This window comes from Heteronotia binoei, chromosome 6 (assembly GCF_032191835.1).
Source record: "Heteronotia binoei isolate CCM8104 ecotype False Entrance Well chromosome 6, APGP_CSIRO_Hbin_v1, whole genome shotgun sequence".
Lineage (NCBI taxonomy): Eukaryota > Metazoa > Chordata > Lepidosauria > Squamata > Gekkonidae > Heteronotia > Heteronotia binoei.
This window is the reverse complement of record NC_083228.1, coordinates 754,001-771,813: the sequence shown is the minus strand read 5'-3', so window position 1 is coordinate 771,813 and position 17,813 is coordinate 754,001. Positions and strand designations below refer to the sequence as shown.

The window sequence follows — 17,813 nt, the reverse complement described above, 5'->3', positions numbered from 1 at the left end:
GTTACTTGTAGCACTAAAGTGTGAGAATGTAGGATTGTTTAGAAATGCTTTGATGTAAGGCCTTAAAACCCATGTATGTTTCAATACTTGCTATCAGTTCCAATAACTGCCTATCCAGAACTTTGAGATATCAAATAAACGCCATTACTTTTGCAACAAATGATGGTTCGTTTACTTTGAGCTCCAACGTCTGACAGTGGGAAGATGAGAAAAACATACGGTAAATGGCAAACTGCATATGCTTTATTAAACAATGCCTAATTATACTTTGATTAAAAAAAAAGTCTGAAGACATGCATAATAGGAGTGCCTGCAATAAAAGTTTCCAATTTAAAAATCAGTTCCATAATTTTGTTCCCTGTGGGTTTCAGAAGCAAATATATTCCAGCAGTAACTTTTTTTGTTTTTCCACCGAATCTGGATGCCATTTTTAGGGGACTGCACCCCCTTTTGCAAAAGGTTAGGTGTTCAGGAGAATGAATCCCACTTTTACAGGCAGAATACATTTCAGAGGGTGCGATCACACGTCACATTAAAAGTGGGTGTGTAGCGCTCAAATTTGAACCGCTGAATATTGATTCGATGCAGGGCCATTCAGACGAACATCCAAGAATGCAACTGAGTCTGTTGTTGAGCGATCAGACATCCAATACTATCATGCTCTTTTCTTGGAGCATGCGTGATCAGATGGTGATTTCTGGGAGGGGGGGGGGTCCATTGAACATGCGCCCAACTGTTTGGAGGTGGGAAATCAAACGTTGCTTCAGAGGCGGGGAGGGGGATGGGGGAAGTTTCCAGAATTAACGTTGCCAATTCAAACCAGGGAACTGCCAGGGATTACTTTCCTAGAAATTGGCAGTGACAATGATATCTGGAAATCCTCCACATTGAAAAAAAAAGATTTTTTTTCCTGTTCTGAATAGTGGGATAACGTTCCCCCCCCCCCCCTGATCCTCTGTTGATTGGAGAAGCAGAAGCGTCACCTCAGATTCCTGGATGATCTGGCAATGCACATGTCTGCTGGGGCTTTTTTAAAAAAAAATGTGGGAGGGGTGGTAAACATTCCAAGGGGCAGTATTGCGCGTGAGCTGTCCAAACAGGAAAAAGCCGATCTTGTGCCGCTTTTTTGAAAAAGGGCCGAACTTTCTGCGCTGTCAAATTAATGCGGCATTGAGGCACAGCAAGCTGGGATGACCCTGGATGACCCTGGCTTGATTGCCAGATGTGGATGTCTGAACGAACACATTTAATCAGTCAGTGAGATGGAGCTGTGTCACCACTAATGGTACGTCTGACTGCACCCAGAGTCTACCATTTCTCTCATCCAGTTACTTTGGAATGCAGAGGGAGATGGCCACTTTATAGGCAATTACATTTCATGCATGCCCAGCAGGTACTTGGAGGGATTTGGCAACCTCAAAAGCCACTGGCACCATGGGCATAGGGAGGTGTCGGGTACTCAAGAAGAGCAGACAGCAGGGGAGAAAGAGTTTGGTACCTCACAAAACCATACACTGTTCACACACCCACAGAGCCAACAACAGCAGAAGAAAGTGGAAATGGAGTCTCCCAGACTGATTTCTTACTAGGCTTGTTCTGGTCTTGGAGCCCTTCCCCCCCCCCCCCCCCCGGTGCTTCTGTCTGATTTTGCACAAGCAGCTGCAGGGCTGCAACTTGCCCCGCCTCTTTCCCATGGCAAGCAAGATCCTCTGAAAACCGGTTTCTGTTTGCTGCAGGAAAGAGGCGGGGCAAGTCGCAGCCCCGCGTCAGCTTGTGCAAAATCAGGCAGAAGTGCTGGGAACAAGGGCACTGAGACCAGGACAGTAATAAATCAGTGCCAGTGAGAAAATGCTTACTTGGGCAAAGCGAAATGGCAGCATTGATTTCATGAGATCCAAAAGGTTCTGCCTCAGCTGGTTGGACATCCTTCCTGCTTTTCTCAACCCCCTTCCCCCTTCCTGCTCTGCTGTCGTCATCTAAGTGTGAAAAAAACAGCCAGATGGCAGAATACCAAGGACTAATACCCTTTTCTAAATATTTATAAATCAAGAGTGGTTATGATGATTATTATTACAAGCCAAAAATGAATGGGGCATTTTAGTTCATTTCTGAGTAGTTAATGTCTGAGTATGTATCTTTGATTCATGTTACAAAACACCCTGGGTGATGGAAGCATAACCCAATCCTCCAACACGTCATGTTTTCCCACCAAAACCTAAAGAAGGCAGAATACTGAAAAGTGAAAAAAAATACTGAACATTTTTTTAAAAAATCTCTACGATCACTTTTTGTCTTCAGTCATATGAATCTACCTTGGGGGAAGCCAGTTGCAGCCATCAATGGGAGGCCCAGCTCTCTGACGAATTGGGTCCTTTTTGTACAATTGTGGAACAAAAGTCTCATTCTGGGACCTGACCTGTGAGGTCCGGCAAGTTCTTTTCCCTGATAATCTTTAATATCTGTTTGTTCCTTAAATGAAATCATCCTAAACCCCACCGACCTCACAAGGTGCGTCAGCTGTGGAGAGAGGAAGGGAAAGAAGATTATAAGCCACTCTGAGACTCTGAGTGAAGGGCAGGGTATAAATCCAATCTCCTCCTCCTTCTCTTCTTCCTCCTCTTCTTTTTATTCCTCCTCTTTTTCTTCTTCTTCTAAATTATCAATATAAAAGCAAAACAACAAGGTAACAACAACAAAAATTCCTCTGCGTCCTTGAAGGGCCACCTGTCCCGGTATGAACCCATCTACCATCTTTGGCTTTCCCAGTGGAAACTGTGGGGCTGGCTGCTCGCCTCATGTGGAACAGTCTTCTTTGTCTGGGCTTTTCAGGAAGGTAGATGAAATACTTTTGTTTCAGAGGTAGGGTTGCCAGTCTCCAGGTGGGGACTGGAGATCTCCTGCTATTACAGCTGATCTCCAGACACTAAAGGTCAGTTTCCCTGGGGGAAAGGGCTGCTTTTGCATTGTGCCCTGCTGATGCCCCTCCCCTCCTCAAGTCCCACTCCCTAGACTCCACCCAGGAATTTCTCCAGGAATCTCCCAACCCAGAGTTGGCAACCCTATTTCCAAGGGCTTTGGGGGTTGCTATAGGGTTTATTCTGCTGGACCTGCCTTGTGATGTGACTGTTGCTGTGTTAACGTTTTTGTTTGGGGGGGTATTTATTTTTTATTTTAAATTTGTAAGTCACCCTGCATTTGGGGAAAGTGTAGGATACAATTTTTTTAAAAAAAAAATAATGCTTCCTGAACAAGTCTAGTGACAGAATTCAAGCCACTGCTGCCATAGATACACCAATAAACTGATGGGAAAATGTGAATGTTTGGAAATAAATAGTTGGTTTCACTTGTCAGAGAGACTTCAATGAATGCCAAGAATCAAATTAAGATGACTTTAGAGATATTAAGGCCCAAAATAGTTGGGGGTGGGAGGACTGAGTTTGTATGGGGGGCATAAAAAGATATGCACTAGATATCCTGGACTTCTAGTTTTAATTTCTCTGATGAATCCATTGGCCTATTGAACAGTTCTCTAAAGCAGCTAATGGCACCAACGGCTTGTCAGCAAGTGCATTTATCACCTAGTAGTCACTGAGGGATAAGCCCACCTGTGTAAAACTTAGATTCAGGTTGGTATAGGGTTGCCAAGTCCAATTCAAGAAAAATCTGGGGACTTTGGGGGTGGAGCCAGGAGACATTAGGGGTGGAGCCAAGATCAAGGTTGTGATAAGCACAATTGAACTCCAAAGGGAGTTCTGGCCATCACATTTAAAGTGACGGCACACCTTTTCAATTTCTTCCTTCCATAGGAAATAATGTATAGGGGCACCTTCTTTTGGGGCTCATAGAAATGGACCTCCTGGTCCAATCTTTTTGAAACTTGGGGGGTATTTGGGGGAGAGGCACTAGATGCTATACTGAAAATTTGGTGCCTCTACCCAAAAAACAGCCCCCCCAGAGCCCCAGATACCCACAGATCAATTCTCCATGATTTTCTATGGGAATAAATCTCCATAGGGAATAATAGAGTTCCCAGCAGACATTTCCCTCCACTCGCACCGCTTTCTGATGACCCCGAAGCGGGGGGAGGGTCTCCAAACCGGGGGATCCCCTGCCCCCACCTGGGGATTGGCAACCCTAGGTTGGTAGCATTGTTGGTCTGAAGCAAGAGAACAAAGTTGGAGTCCAGCACGCAAAAGCTTTTGCCCAGGATTATTATTTATTTATTTATTATTTATTTATTTATTACTTTGCATTTATATCCCGCCCTCTCCGCAAGCGGACTCAGGGCGGCTTACAGTATCATAAAAACAATTATTCCATAAAACATATAAAACCATAATACATTTATCAGTTTAAAACTATTACGCTATCTCGATCCAGTCTGGCGGTATTGGGTTCTGACTATGACCACCAGCTTCTGTAGGATGTCCGGTGGCAGCTCATTTTCAGTCAACCAGAAATGCCTGTCTAAACAGTTCGGTCTTACAGGCCCTGCGGAACGCCGACAGATCCCGCAGGGCCCTTATAGCTTCTGGGAGGGTGTTCCAGAGTTCTGGTGCTGCCACCGAGAAGGCCCTAGATCTTGTTGCACATAGCCTGGCTTCTTTTGGGCCAGGGGCAGACAGCAGATTTTTTGTCCCTGATCGCAGTGCTCTCTGGGGGATATATGGGGAAAGGCGGTCCCGTAGATAGGCAGGTCCCTGACCATAAAGGGCTTTAAAGGTTAATACCAACACCTTGAAGCGAACTCGGAACACAACAGGCAACCAGTGCAGCTCTCTCAGCACTGGCTGAATGTGCCCCCGTCGTGGTAGCCCCATTAACAGCCGTGCCGCAGCGTTCTGCACTAGTTGTAGTCTCCGGGTTAGCGTCAGGGGTAGCCCCATGTAGAGAGCATTACAGTGATCTATTCTTGAGGTGACCGTAGCATGGATTACCGTCGCTAGGTCGCTGCGGTCCAGGTAAGGGGCCAGCTGCCGTGCTTGCCGAAGATGGAAAAAGGCAGATCTAACAGTGGCTGCCACCTGAGCCTCCATTGTAAGGGAGGACTCAAGGAGCACGCCTAAGCTCTTGACCTTGGGGACCGGTATTAGTGGCAGCCCGTCAAGGGCCGGCAGCTGGATCTCTCTCCCCGGACCGCCCCGACCCAGGTAGAGAACCTCCGTCTTCGTCGGATTAATCTTTGTTAGTCTTAAAGGTCCTGCTGGACTCAAACTTTGTTCTATGTAAAATCTGTGAGCGTTAAAAACAAAGTGCTAGTGCCTTACCGTGTTTCATATAGCAGCAAGATGATTCACAGCAGGGTCAGCACCCAGTAGCAGCTCTTTGCTTCCTTTTCATCAAAGTATCTGTTCTCCTTCAGCCGTTTGCAACATTAATTATTTTTTGGGGAAAGATATATGGCAGATTTTCAGTAGTTGGCTGGTAACCCACAGGGGGTGGGATTTGTTTGCTGTGAGTTGGTGTGGCACAAGAGTTCTGATCCCCCACCCCACCCCTGAATGAGGAACCCTGTGAGCCTGAAGACTCACCGGGTCGCTCCAGATTTGTTGTCATCTCCCTCTGGGTATGGGAACTGCAAAGGCCAAAAGGAAGGTCAGGGAGAAAGGAGAAAGTCCTCGGCCTCTTGGAACTGACTCCTTCTCTGCCTTTCTGCAGGAGGGAGGGCTGTCTGTGGCCTCCACCGGGCCACCTGTCTCTGCAACCCCCTTCCCAGTCAGCCCCAACCTCTGAATCCCCAGGCCAGTTTTCTTCAGGTTCACACCAAATGCCAATGCAAGCCCCTGTTGCAAAGGAAGTCAAAAGATCAAGGATTTGTAATCAGTCCTTCCCAGTTGCCTTTGGAGATGCCACAGAGGAGTTGATGGTGGAGATTGCATCCAGAGATGATTGGAAGGATTTGCTTTGTCTCCTTCTCTCTCTTTATCTCCCCCCCCCCCCAATCTCTTTTCTTGGTGCATTTGTCTTTGAGGAACCTGGGGTGTTCTTTTGATCAGTTCAGTCTCTCTCTGGCACTTGAGTCCTGATTGGCTAAAGGACTTACAGGGGGGAAAATCTTTAATTAAGTAGATAATCTCTTCTTACGAATTTCAGTGGCTCCATTTCACGCCCCCCCCCCCTCCCTTGCTTGCACTTCAGGATGGATTGTCCTTCAGCATGGTTTGAATTTGGGGGTTATTCAGCTTCTCTTCACAGTTGAGGAGCAGAGGCAAGAAGCTCCTTTTTTCTCCTCGTGCCCCCCCCCCCCCCATCACCATCCTAGCATTTTAAGAACTTCATTTGCACTCTGTTTGTCTGTCTGTCTGCCTCTCCTTCCTTCTCTCTCCTTCTTTGTCTTTTTGGATTATGTTCCAGATGGGCTCCTATCCTGGCACCGTGCTCCTTATCTCCTTCTTCCACTTCAGCCACCCTTGGTGAGTATCCCCAGCTTCTTGCTTTGCACTTTAGAGCATTAGATTTGAGAGAAGCCGTCCTGGTCTTCCCTTCACTAGATCAGCCATGGTTCTTTCCCTTGGGTAGGCATCGTGTTTTGTGTTCTGTTCACGAAGAGACAGATCCCATAGATCCCTTCTGGATTCCAGAATCCCTGACTGCTGCTGCAATAAATCAGCAGGAGCCCCAGAGGATCTCCTTGTAAGGGGTTTGGGGCATCACTTCCAATTTGCCAGATGAGCTCATAGGCCTACTGGGCTGAGGTTTCTCCCGCTCAGCAGCATAGTCTTTTTAGTCTCCTGTTTTATGCCCCCCCCCAAGTCATCAGCTGTTCAGTACTGTTGGCAGTGCCTCTTTCCTGTGGGGCAGCTGGAATCTATGGCTTCTTCTCTTGACACAAGTTAAGACTGATCAAGGGGAGTAGTCTCACGGAGGAGAGCCTGACTTTTGGCAACAGCATCTTTTTAAGAGCAGAGTTTGCTCTCTCTGGTATCGTCCCAGGACAGTCAGCAATTCTTCCCCTTTCTCCCAGGGAGAACAGGGAGTTTTTCTGGGGGACCCTGAGGCTGTGTGTGACCTGGCCCAGGAGGGGAAGGAGCCGGCCCAAGAGGGCAGCCAGGAAGTCTCTGGGATCTCCTGTCCAAAGGCCCTGTGCTGAAGGATCTAGAAGAATCCTGAGACAGCCAGAAGCAGTCATAGTAGGAATCCATATTCTGACCTGGCGTTGGGCAGCTTCAGAGTTTTGCACTGTTGGACCAAGAGCCTGTGCAGCTCTGGACCACATGGGAGTTGTGCGCTTGGTTCAGTTTATTTTTTGCAAAAGATGTTGGGGGTATCACAGGACTGTGCTGAGGTTTTCCAAAACTGGACACTGGTGTTTGCTAACATAAGCTCTGTCTGACCAGTTCTCAAAAGGGACTGGGCTCATCACTGGGCAGAATGAACTTGGACAAGAAGAATTTTGTTTTCCCCCCCTCACTTGGTCTAGCTTAGCTTCCCCGCATGGCATTGAGTTGTTTGAGGAGCTGAGCCGGAGCCACAATGCTGGCCGTGCTGTGGGAAAGCTGGGTGTCCAGCATTTCAGCCACCTTAACTCCACTGACATCCCCTTATCTAGGGAGTGGGGAAAGAAGCCAAGCTGGCTGCAAAATGACTGTTTTGAATCCCTCCAATTGCTTATATCAGGCCCGAGAGACCAAAAGGCAGAAGAAATCTGCGTTGCTCCCTAAGAGCAGCTACTTGAAAGTTCAAAGGAAGTCTTGGAATGAAGCAAACAGAATTTTGTGGCACCTTTAAGATCAGCAGTTTTCTTGTTAGCTATTTATTTATTTGACTTCCAGGGTTTGCTGAACTGATACAGCTCCTGTATTGATTGAGGAAACTTTTGTGTCTGTCCAAAGCTGGAGGAATTGGATTAGATTTGCTGATAAATTCTAACCCAGCAACTTCACACTAAATTAACATCTTCTTTTTGAAGTGCTTTTGTTATGCTGTGAAGTGTCTTGAGCAGTTAAAATATTTTCTCACTGATTTCTGGAAGTATCCATTTTTGGAGTTATATTTAGATCCAGGTGGGCAGCTGTGTTGGTCTGGAGCAACAGAGCACATTTTGAGTTCAGTGGCACACTTCTGCAGATCCCAAAAAATGGAAGTTAACATTTCATATACCTGTGTTGATAGTGGAAGGACATTTTGGCAAATGATGGCACATATTGCACATATGACATACTACAGCTGGCAAAAGCAGCCTGAGGTTGTAACTATTTGGTCTTGCTGTCTGAGAGGATTTGGTGGCAGAGTTGGCATCTGGGCTTGTTTTAGGGTCACTTTCCTGGGTTTATGTTTTTATTGTTCTTTGTTTTGGAACTCTAAATTCATACGAAGCCATTTGAGGCTGTCAAGAAGATGATTCCAGACTGCATTTTACCTTACTAGATCTCTCAGGCAGATCTTTACCCTTTTCCGTACTTAGACTCCTAATTCAATTCCAGTTTCTTTTTAAAGAAATCTGCCATTTGTATCCCACAGAGACAGAAAAACTTTGCCGCTTTTCTAATTCTTCAGTACTCACCCACACAAACTCAGACCAATGTGAGAGACTTAAGCAGCAAAAAAGTACAGTTTTGAACCCACTTTGGGTCAGTTCTTATGCCAAAGCTGATGTAGTCCCATTGAAACCAGTGGGCATCAAACCCGATTACATCTGACTGGTTTTAGTCCTGTTGCTTTTTGCAGGGACACACTGCCATGAACCAAATAGCATGCCTTAACACTGCTGTAGATTGAGCTGGAAATAATAAAATAGCATAAACAAGTTATATAAACTCTATGCTGTCTGAAGGATTAAGTGCTAGAGAACCTCCTATTTAAACACTCCATCTCTTGTTCAAGAAAATGCATTTAAATGTTTATGGATGCAAAGCAGCGATCTGTTCTAAGCATAGGTATATTCAGGCATATTCTAAAGCACGCTGTCCTTTCCCCTTTCCCAGCTGTAAAGCCACCATTTGTTAAGGGCATTTCCAAGGACAGCTTTCAAGTCAGATCCCACGAAGATAGATCCAGGTGGGCAGCCGTGTTGGTCTGAAGCAGCAGAACAAAGTTGGAGTCTAGGGGCACCTTGAAGACCAACAAAGTTTTATTCTGGCCATAAGTTTGCTGCTCAAACTTCACAGATTCATAGTAGTTGATCAAGTAGCTTGCCGACTAAAAGGTAACTCCACAGTTTTAATGCACATGAAAGCTTATATCCAGAATCGAACTTTGTTGGTCTTCAAGGTGCCCCTGGACTCAAACTTATTACGCTTCTGAACTTTGTTTTTCAAGCCCCCTGTTCTTGTGTCTGCATGGGACATCATCTAGATTTGAGTCCGGAAGCACTTTAAATACCAGGAAGGTTTCAAGGATCTGAGTCTTCCAGAGTCCAAGCTGCCTTCTTCAGGGTATCAGCTTTCGAGAGTCAGAGTTCTCTTCTATCGGACAGCTTTGATGCTTGGAAGCTTCTACCCTGGAAATCTTGTAAAGAGCCCAGTGGCACCTTTAAGACAAACAAATTTTATTGTAGCATGAACTTTTGAGAGACACAGCTCTCTTTGTAAGATGCATGGTCTTAAATTTGTTAGTTTTAAAGGTGCTACTGGACCCTTAATATTTTGCAGCAACAGATTAGCATGACTAACTCTTCTGGATCTATGACCCTGGAAATCATTGGGTTTTGGTGCTTTATGGTGCTTCTTGCTCTTCTACAGCAAACCAACTCAGCATCCCATCTGGAACTGGGACATCATCAAATATCACTTCCTTGCTCACTAGTAATCTCATGCCATCAGTGGGACCATTAACAGTTTCAGGATAATGATCTCAATGTCTTTAACAATCTATCTTTTTTTAAAAAAGTAATGGATGGCCCAATAAGATACCATTTTCCTGACGCTGTGTGCGTTTGCCTCATCCAGCAAGAGGCTGTACCCCAGCCGAATCAGGCTGCTGTGAGCAGGACAAGTCCTCTCTTCAGAGCTGCTGGGCCTGTGTGTGAGGAGGTTCCAGTCCAAAGATCTGCATGCCCAAGACAAATGCTTGTGCCACCCCCTCCACTGCTGGGGAGAGAGAGGGAGCTTCCAGGTTTCCCCAGCTATGGATTAGTGCGACCATCTGGCTGTACAGTCCATTGAAGTCAGTAGGAATTTCCAGGGCTTTTATTGTAGAAAAACCCAGCAGGAACTCATTTGCATATTAGGCCACACCCCCTAACATCACCATTGTTTCACAAGGGACTTTTTGTGGGGAAAGTTCAGTGGGAGCTCATTTGCATATTAGGCCACACCCCCTGACACCAAGCCAGCCAGAAGGAATTTCTTCTGTGTACGGAAACGAGTTTGGAGATTGGTGTCCCTAGGGGGTGTGGCCTATTGATATTGAGATCAGTGTATTATCCATGTAAAAGTCCTTGTGAATACAATGGTGCTGTCTAGGGGATCTGAGAGGTTATTTCCTCCAATGCTGTTGAAACAATTAGCACTTTTTTTGCTGTGAGGAAGATCGGATGTGGTCAGCTTTGTCGCCGAATAGATTGAACGATGTGCAGAATCACACTGAAATTCCTGAACCTTTGTGGATCCGAGAGGCCAGAAATGAAATGGAGTCAATTGTGAACAGCAGGCTTTGGTATTTATTAGCTTCCAGATGGGCCTCATATTTAGCTTCTCACTTACGGCTTCTCAAGCCCTGTTTTTGTTTGCTTGAAGAGAACATCTTGAGGTTGTGTTCAGCCGAATCAGCTGCCTTCTTGCAACTGCTGTTTGCCTAAATGAGTACAGCTATATTCCCTAGAAGTTTCTCTGGCAAATATAATTTGCAGCATAAATCTTGATTGACGCAATAGCAATGCCTTCAAAGTTTAGTCATGAGATTGTGGGTGGGTCAGAGTTCTGGCTGTGAGGCGAAATAGGACCAGCTAATGACAAAGAGTAAAGGGGCTTGTAAAACATGGCTACAAAGCAGGTGTGTAGAATTTTGGTGAAGCACCACCAAGATCATAACCGCAGAAGCTGTAGGACTGTTTTCAGACTCAGACTCCTGACCAGTTTAATACTGGGTCTAAGCTTTTGTGGGCATCCAATGGGGTGCGGGGGGTGGGAAGGGGAGGAATGTAGGCTTGATTTAAGCACCATTTATTCCTAGAAGGAAAGCCAGGGATGCAAAATATCTGTCAGCCATGGAACCTCTGCAGGCCCTCTGCTTGTAGCGGGTGATGGGGAAGACCTTTCTCTGCCTGAGACCCTGGAGAGCTGCTGCTAGTCTGAGCAGACAATACTGGCTTTGATGGACTGAGGGTCTGATTCAGTAGACGGCAGCTTCATATGTTCATGTGTGAAAGGTGGTCATTACTGAACACCCACCACCACCACCACCAATCTGCATTTCAGTGGCTTTTGGGCCCAGGAGTACCACCTGCTCATTTATTGATTTCACTTTTAATTGATCAGTTTAGATTAATCTTCTAATTAATTAAAGCTTTCAGCTTCTGAATAATCAGGGAAGGAATGAGCCTTTGCAGAACGCTTTCATAGACATATCTGGTACAGTTTCAAAGAAATCAGTCCATTTAGCTGCTTGGTTTGAGAATAAGGCAGTAAAGCAACTGGGGAGGGATTTCCCTGTAGATTTCTCTTTCTGGCAGTCCCCCATACCTGTAAAACCTCCTCCAGCAGCAGAGGAGGTTTCAGTCTTGTGTGCTGAGAGGACAGTTCAGATGCTCAGCTTGCTCCCTGTGAAGGAGCCGAAAGTGCTGCATTTCATGAGAGGGAAACTAAAGGAATAAATCATGTGGGTGATCAAATGACATCATGTAATTCCATCCCTGGGAATCACCATGTGAATCCTACAGTTTCTGGCCATGACTGCATCCTGAGAGATGTTGTTTCAAAAGCATGGATCAAACAACAGAGGGGTGGCTGCATTCTAGGGGGCAAATTTTCTATTATTTTGATTAAAGACAAAATGCTAGGCAGAAAAGTTCATGGTAGGCTGGCAGTAATAATAAATGAAGTGTGGCCATGCCAGCCACAAATGCTCAAGGTTCACAGTCACTTATGGCAGTCCAAAACATCCTACTTGGAGGTCCTGCAATAAAGCTTCCTTTTTTGAGCCAATCCATCTCACTCTTTTCCTAGTGCCTCCAGCTTTTCCTGGCATGATTGTCTTTTCTCTTGTGATCAAAGTACGATAGCTTCAGTTTGGTCATTTTAGCTTCTAGCGAGAGGTCAGGCTTGATTCGGTTGAGAACCCGCTGGTTTTTCTTTCTGGCAGCCCCCCATATCTGTAAAACCCTTCTCCAACAGCTCATTTCAGGGGAATCATTTTTCTTCCTGTCGGCTTTCTTCATTGCCCAGCCGCCCTGAGCCCGCCTTGGTGTGGAGGGCGGGATATAAATCGAATAAATAAATAAATAAATAAATAAATTCATACCCATATGCAGTAATGGGGAACGCCTATGGCAAATGACCTTGATCTTGGCTGTCAGTGATGCAGCCTTACTTTTTAAAGCTCCTTTGTGGCTGTCTTCCCAAGTCTCCAGCTCCTTCTGATTTCTTGGCCACTGCAGCCTCCCTGTCCATTGATTGTGGAGCCAAGGCACAGAAAACCTTTCACATGTCTTTTGGTTTTTTTACCCTGATCTTACTTTTCACTTACACGTGAGTCTTGGATAAAGATATCCATCTCTCCCTCTCCTGCAATGCGGGCAAGGTTTGAGAATCAGGTGGTAATCTGACAATCAAGAACTGTTCATTCAGCTGGAGCCCTGGAGCCTGTTTCAGGCTGGCTCTTCATCCCCCTCCACCCACAGCCCCACTGGAGCAGGTTCCTGAGCTCAGGAGAGCTGGGGTGAGAGAGCAGCTGGAGGGTCAGGCTCAGTGCCCTGCTTTGCTTTTGGCCCCCTGTCTGCCCTTGATCACCCTCACCAATTCCAGGGCTACATCACAATTTCTCTGAGAGCCAGTTTGGTGTAGTGGTTAAGTGTGCAGACTCTTATCTGGGAGAACTGGGTTTGATTCCCCACTCCTCCACTTGCACCTGCTGGCATGGCCTTGGGTGAGCCATAGCTCTGGCAGAGGTTGTCCTTGAAAGGGCAGCTGCTGTGAGAGCCCTCTCAGCCCCACCCACCTCACAGGGTGTCTGTTGTGGGGGAGGAAGGTAAAGGAGATTGTGAGCCGCTCTGAGACTCTTCGGAGTGGAGGGCGGGATATAAATCCAATATTTTCATCTACCTCACAGGGTGTATGTTGTGGGCGAGGAAGGTAAAGGAGATTGTGAGCCGCTCTGAGACTCTTTGGAGTGGAGGGCGGGATATAAATCCAATATCTTCATCTACCTCACAGGGTGTATGTTGTGGGCGAGGAAGGTAAAGGAGATTGTGAGCCGCTCTGAGACTCTTCGGAGTGGAGGGCGGGATATAAATCCAATATCTTCATCTACCTCACAGGGTGTATGTTGTGGGGGAGGAAGGTAAAGGAGATTGTGAGCCTCTCTGAGACTCTTTGGAGTGGAGGGCGGGATATAAATCCAATATCATCTTCTTCTCTGTGTAGAGAAATTTCCCAGCCGGACTGCCATTCCTCAGAAAGCAGCTCTACAGTTCTTACTGACTCTTGAACCCGAGCCCTCGAGGGCACTTTCCCGCTTCCATGCAGGAGGTTTGCCTTTCTCTTGGCTGCTGCACGCCCAGCAGCACCTTTTTCCTTAGGTGTTCTCTGTGCTCAATACATTGTGTCCCAGACCTGCTTAAAATAGATACTCTGATGTTTGTTTGGGGTTTTTTTTGGGGGGGGGGGGAAAGGAAATCTAATCTAAGCATGTTAGCTTATCATTTGGAAGGAATGGTGCGCATTCTGCTGTGCCCATATCAGTGCCGTTTTCTGAGTAATTTTTCCCACCATAACACTGGAAGTCCTTTTAAGGGCCATTTAAAATATGTAAGTTGTTACAGTGCTATTTTAATAAAATATTAATAAAACCATTTTAGTGCTCGAATGTATGCATGAGGAAAAGAACAAAAACAGCAGCCATGATGAGCACCCCCCCCCCCCCAAGAGCCACTGCAGAGCATGGATGGAAAGGGAGACTTGGCGGGGGGGGGGGCAGAGGAAGTGTGCAGAAAACTGCCATGCATGGAAACTCCATTGCTAGTGCTCATGGCTTTCATAGAATCATAGAGTTGGAAGGGACCTCCAGGGTCATCTCATCCAACCCCCTGCACAATGCAGGAAACTCACAAAATTCACAGGATCTTCATTGCTGTCAGATGGCCATCTAGCCTCTGTTTCAAAACCTCCAAGGAAGGAGAGCCCACCACCTTCCAAGGAGGAAGCCTGTTCCACTGAGGAATCGTTCAAACGGTCAGGAAGTTCTTCCTAATGTTGAGCCGGAAACTCTTCTGATTTAATTTCAACCCTTTGCATTTGCAGTGGCAATGAAAGCAATACAGAGAAGCCTCACTCATGGAAGCAGCCTGTGACAGAATGAAGGCATGTTCCTTGCTTTTCTTCAGCCTGTTCGTGGGCAGAGGAGTGGCTTCTGTGGCAACAGGCCTCATTCTGGCTGTTTTGACGGGAGTTCCTATTTTGGGAGTGGGGAACATGCTGGAGCCCAAGAAAATTGCAGTGGGAGGACAGAATTGATCTGGAAACTCCTCCAATTTAAAACCCACCATTTTGGATTCTACAGGCTCTTGACCTCTGTCTTTTCTTCTTGGGAATGGAGTCTTGCGCTTTCTCAGTATTTTGTGCTTCCTGGAGCATGCTCACTCCTCATCTGGCCACTTTTGGGCATGTGTGGGTTTGTCATATTTTAATTTACAAAGTCATATTTTTCTGCCTCCCTGGAAACTCCTGCCTTCTTTATGGGTGGCCTCCTTTTACTGGTTTCATGAGTGAGGCAAGCTACTCCCTTTACCATTATAGTAAACATGAAACGAATAATAGTGAAGATTAAGTTGGGATGGTCACTAGCCTGGTTCACAAGCTACAGTGATTTATTTATTCAATTTCTAGTCCTTCCTCCCCTGCAAAGTGTACCTTAGCTTCTCTTTAAAAACATGCATAGGGTAGTCCACATTTATCCTGTGGAGGCGGTGCCGTGATCGGACCACTTTGCCCTCAGGCTTGTGTGGATGTTCCATCCCAAGCCCGTTCGGGCGGCAAGCTTATTTTGGCTCGCCCGTGGAGTCTGATGGACCCTGAGGGGTTCCAAATGGCTCTACGGGATCCCTGGCCCCATGGCGACTCTCTTGATGATCTGGTTGAGTCCTGGCATGGCCAGCTCTCCAGAGTCATTGATGAGATCGCACCTCGATGCCCTCTGCACCCTCGCGTTAAGCTGGCCTCGTGGTATACCCCGGAGCTGCGACAGCTGAAACAAGGATTCAGACGGTTAGAGAGGCAATGGTGGCGTACTCGAGACAAAGTGACTAGAACATCCTATAGAGAGTTTATGAGGTCCTATGAGATGGCAGTCAAAGCCACAAAGACTTACTTTGTGGCCAAGATTGTGTCTGCAAATTTGCGCCTGGTGCAATTGTTTAGGATGATTCGGAATCTTACAACACTGCCACAAGGTAGGCCAAATGCTAAGGAATTAGACATAGGCTGTGAGGCTTTTGTGAAATTTTTTGCAGATAAGATCGCATTGCTCCGCCACGACCTCCCCGCCACATGGATACAGTATGTGAACTCGAGGCCCCTTGCCTGTCTTCTGGTCCAGTCATGGATCGCTTCAACACACTCAGCTTAGAGGAAGTTGACAGAATCCTATCTACTGTATGCCCAACAACTTGTGATCTTGACCCGTGCCCCTCCTGGCTAATTAAAGCTTGCCAGAGGGAGCTTAGGTGTCCTATACGGGACATTGTAAATAGATCCCTCTTGGAGGGACTTTTTCCAACGCCTCTTAAAGAGGCTGTGGTCTGCCCTCTCCTGAAAAAGGTTGCAGCAGATCCGACCGAAATGGCACATTACCGGCCGGTCTCAAATTTGCTCTTTTTTGGACAAAATTATTGAGAGGGCAGTAGCATTACAGTTGCAGAGTTTTCTAGATGACACTTCCGTCCTAGATCCCCACCAGTCTGGCTTTCACTTGGGCCATGGGACAGAGACAGTGCTGATCACCCTTGTGGATGATCTCCAGCGGCATCTGGATTGAGGCAGTTCGGTGGTGCTGATGTTGTGAAACCTATCGGCTGCATTTGATACGGTCAACCATCAGTTACTGACCCGCCTCCTCACCGACGCGGGGATTCAGGGACTGGCCTTGCAATGGCTTTAATCTTTCCTTGATGGTCAGGGACAAAGGGTGGTGATTGGGGTGGGAAACTGTCCCAGAGGCGTCCACTTAATTGTGGGGTGCCTCAGGGGGCGGTCCTCTCCCTGATGTTGTTTAACATCTACATGCGCCCCCTTGCCCAGATTGCCTGGAGGTATGGGCTGGGTTGTCACCAGTATGCTGATGACACTCAGCTCTATCTACTGATGGACAGCTGGCCTGGCGGCATCCCAGAAAATCTGGACCTAGCGTTGCAAGCCGTGGCAGGATGGCTCAGACTGAGTAGGTTGAAGTTGAATCCAGCGAAGACAGAGGTCCTTCGCCTGAGCCGTGGCGGCCTGGGAAGGGAAATCCCCCTACCAGTTTTTGATGGTGCGCAATTGGAAATTGCGCGCAAGGTCAAGAGCTTGGAGGTGCTACTGGAGCTTTCCTTGTCAATGGAGGCCCAAATAGCAGCCACTGCTAAATCTGCCTTTTTTCATCTTAGGCGGGCGAGGCAGTTGGCCCCCTTCCTGGAGCGTGACGACCTGGCAATAGTGATCCATGCAACGATCACCTCGAGGTTAGACTACTGTAATGCCCTCTACATGGGGCTGCCTCTGTGCTAAACTCGGAAACTGCAGCTAGTGCAGAACATGGCATCCAGACTGTTATTGGGACTCCCTAAGTGGGAGCACATACAGCTGAGGCTGCGGGAACTGCACTGGCTGCCAATTGTGTACCGGATTTGTTACAAGGTTCTGGTTATTACCTTTAAAGCCCTATATGGCCGAGGACCTGTCTACCTTGGGGACCATCTCTCCCCATATGTTCCCCAGAGGGTACTGAGATCTGGTTTGCAAAATTTATTGACAATCCCTGGGCTGAAGGAGGCCAAACTGAAAGTTACAAGAAAAAGGGCCTTTTTGATCACAGCTCCCCACTGGTGGAACCAATTACCAGAAGAGGTGCGGGCCTTGCGGAGCCTTACCCAGTTCCACAGGGCCTGCAAGACTAACCTTTCAGCTGACTTTTTCTTAATGTAGAACCTATTGTACCGTCGTCACGTAAAATTGTAAGATGAGTAGCATTGAGACTGTAGCACCAAACTAATTTGTTGGTTTTTAAATTTGATTGTTTTAATTAGATGGTTTTAATCTAATAATACATATAATTGTTATGTAACCAGTGTACTTTTATTATTGTATTATTGTAATGTTTGCCTTTTAAATTATGTTATGTAAGCCGCTCTGAGCCTGCTTCGGCGGGGAGGGCGGGATATAAATTAAATATTGTTATTATTATTATCCTAGTACTGGTGCCTGGCTTTGATTGCACAGTGGATGTACATGCAAGTTTTGATTGCACTTTCTTACAGTGATTTTGATTGCACTTTCTTACAACAGAAGTGTGGATGTACATGCAAGATGTACGTGTATTCACTGCAAGGGCTACCGACAAAGCAGGATGGGAGTTAGACAGTGGTCCTTCTGGGTGTTACAGATGGCTTTCTACCCTTTGTATTTCTGAGTGGGGTTTATTTCAGAATGTTATGGCGAAGGCAAAAAGATTTATGGGTAACTTTA

At 46.6% G+C, this 17,813-nt stretch overlaps 1 protein-coding gene across 1 annotated transcript in view; it reads left to right on the top strand.

Annotated features, from left to right (window-relative positions):
- The first annotated feature begins 6,290 nt into the window (after nt 1-6,290).
- Nucleotides 6,291-17,813, top strand: part of WNT8B (Wnt family member 8B) — a 35,682-nt gene continuing 24,159 nt past the window's right edge. Inside the window, exon 1 of the mRNA XM_060240768.1 lies at nt 6,291-6,413. Within this exon, the coding sequence (XP_060096751.1) occupies nt 6,346-6,413 (68 nt within the window). The 5' untranslated portion in view covers nt 6,291-6,345. The remainder of the gene's footprint in view (nt 6,414-17,813) is intronic.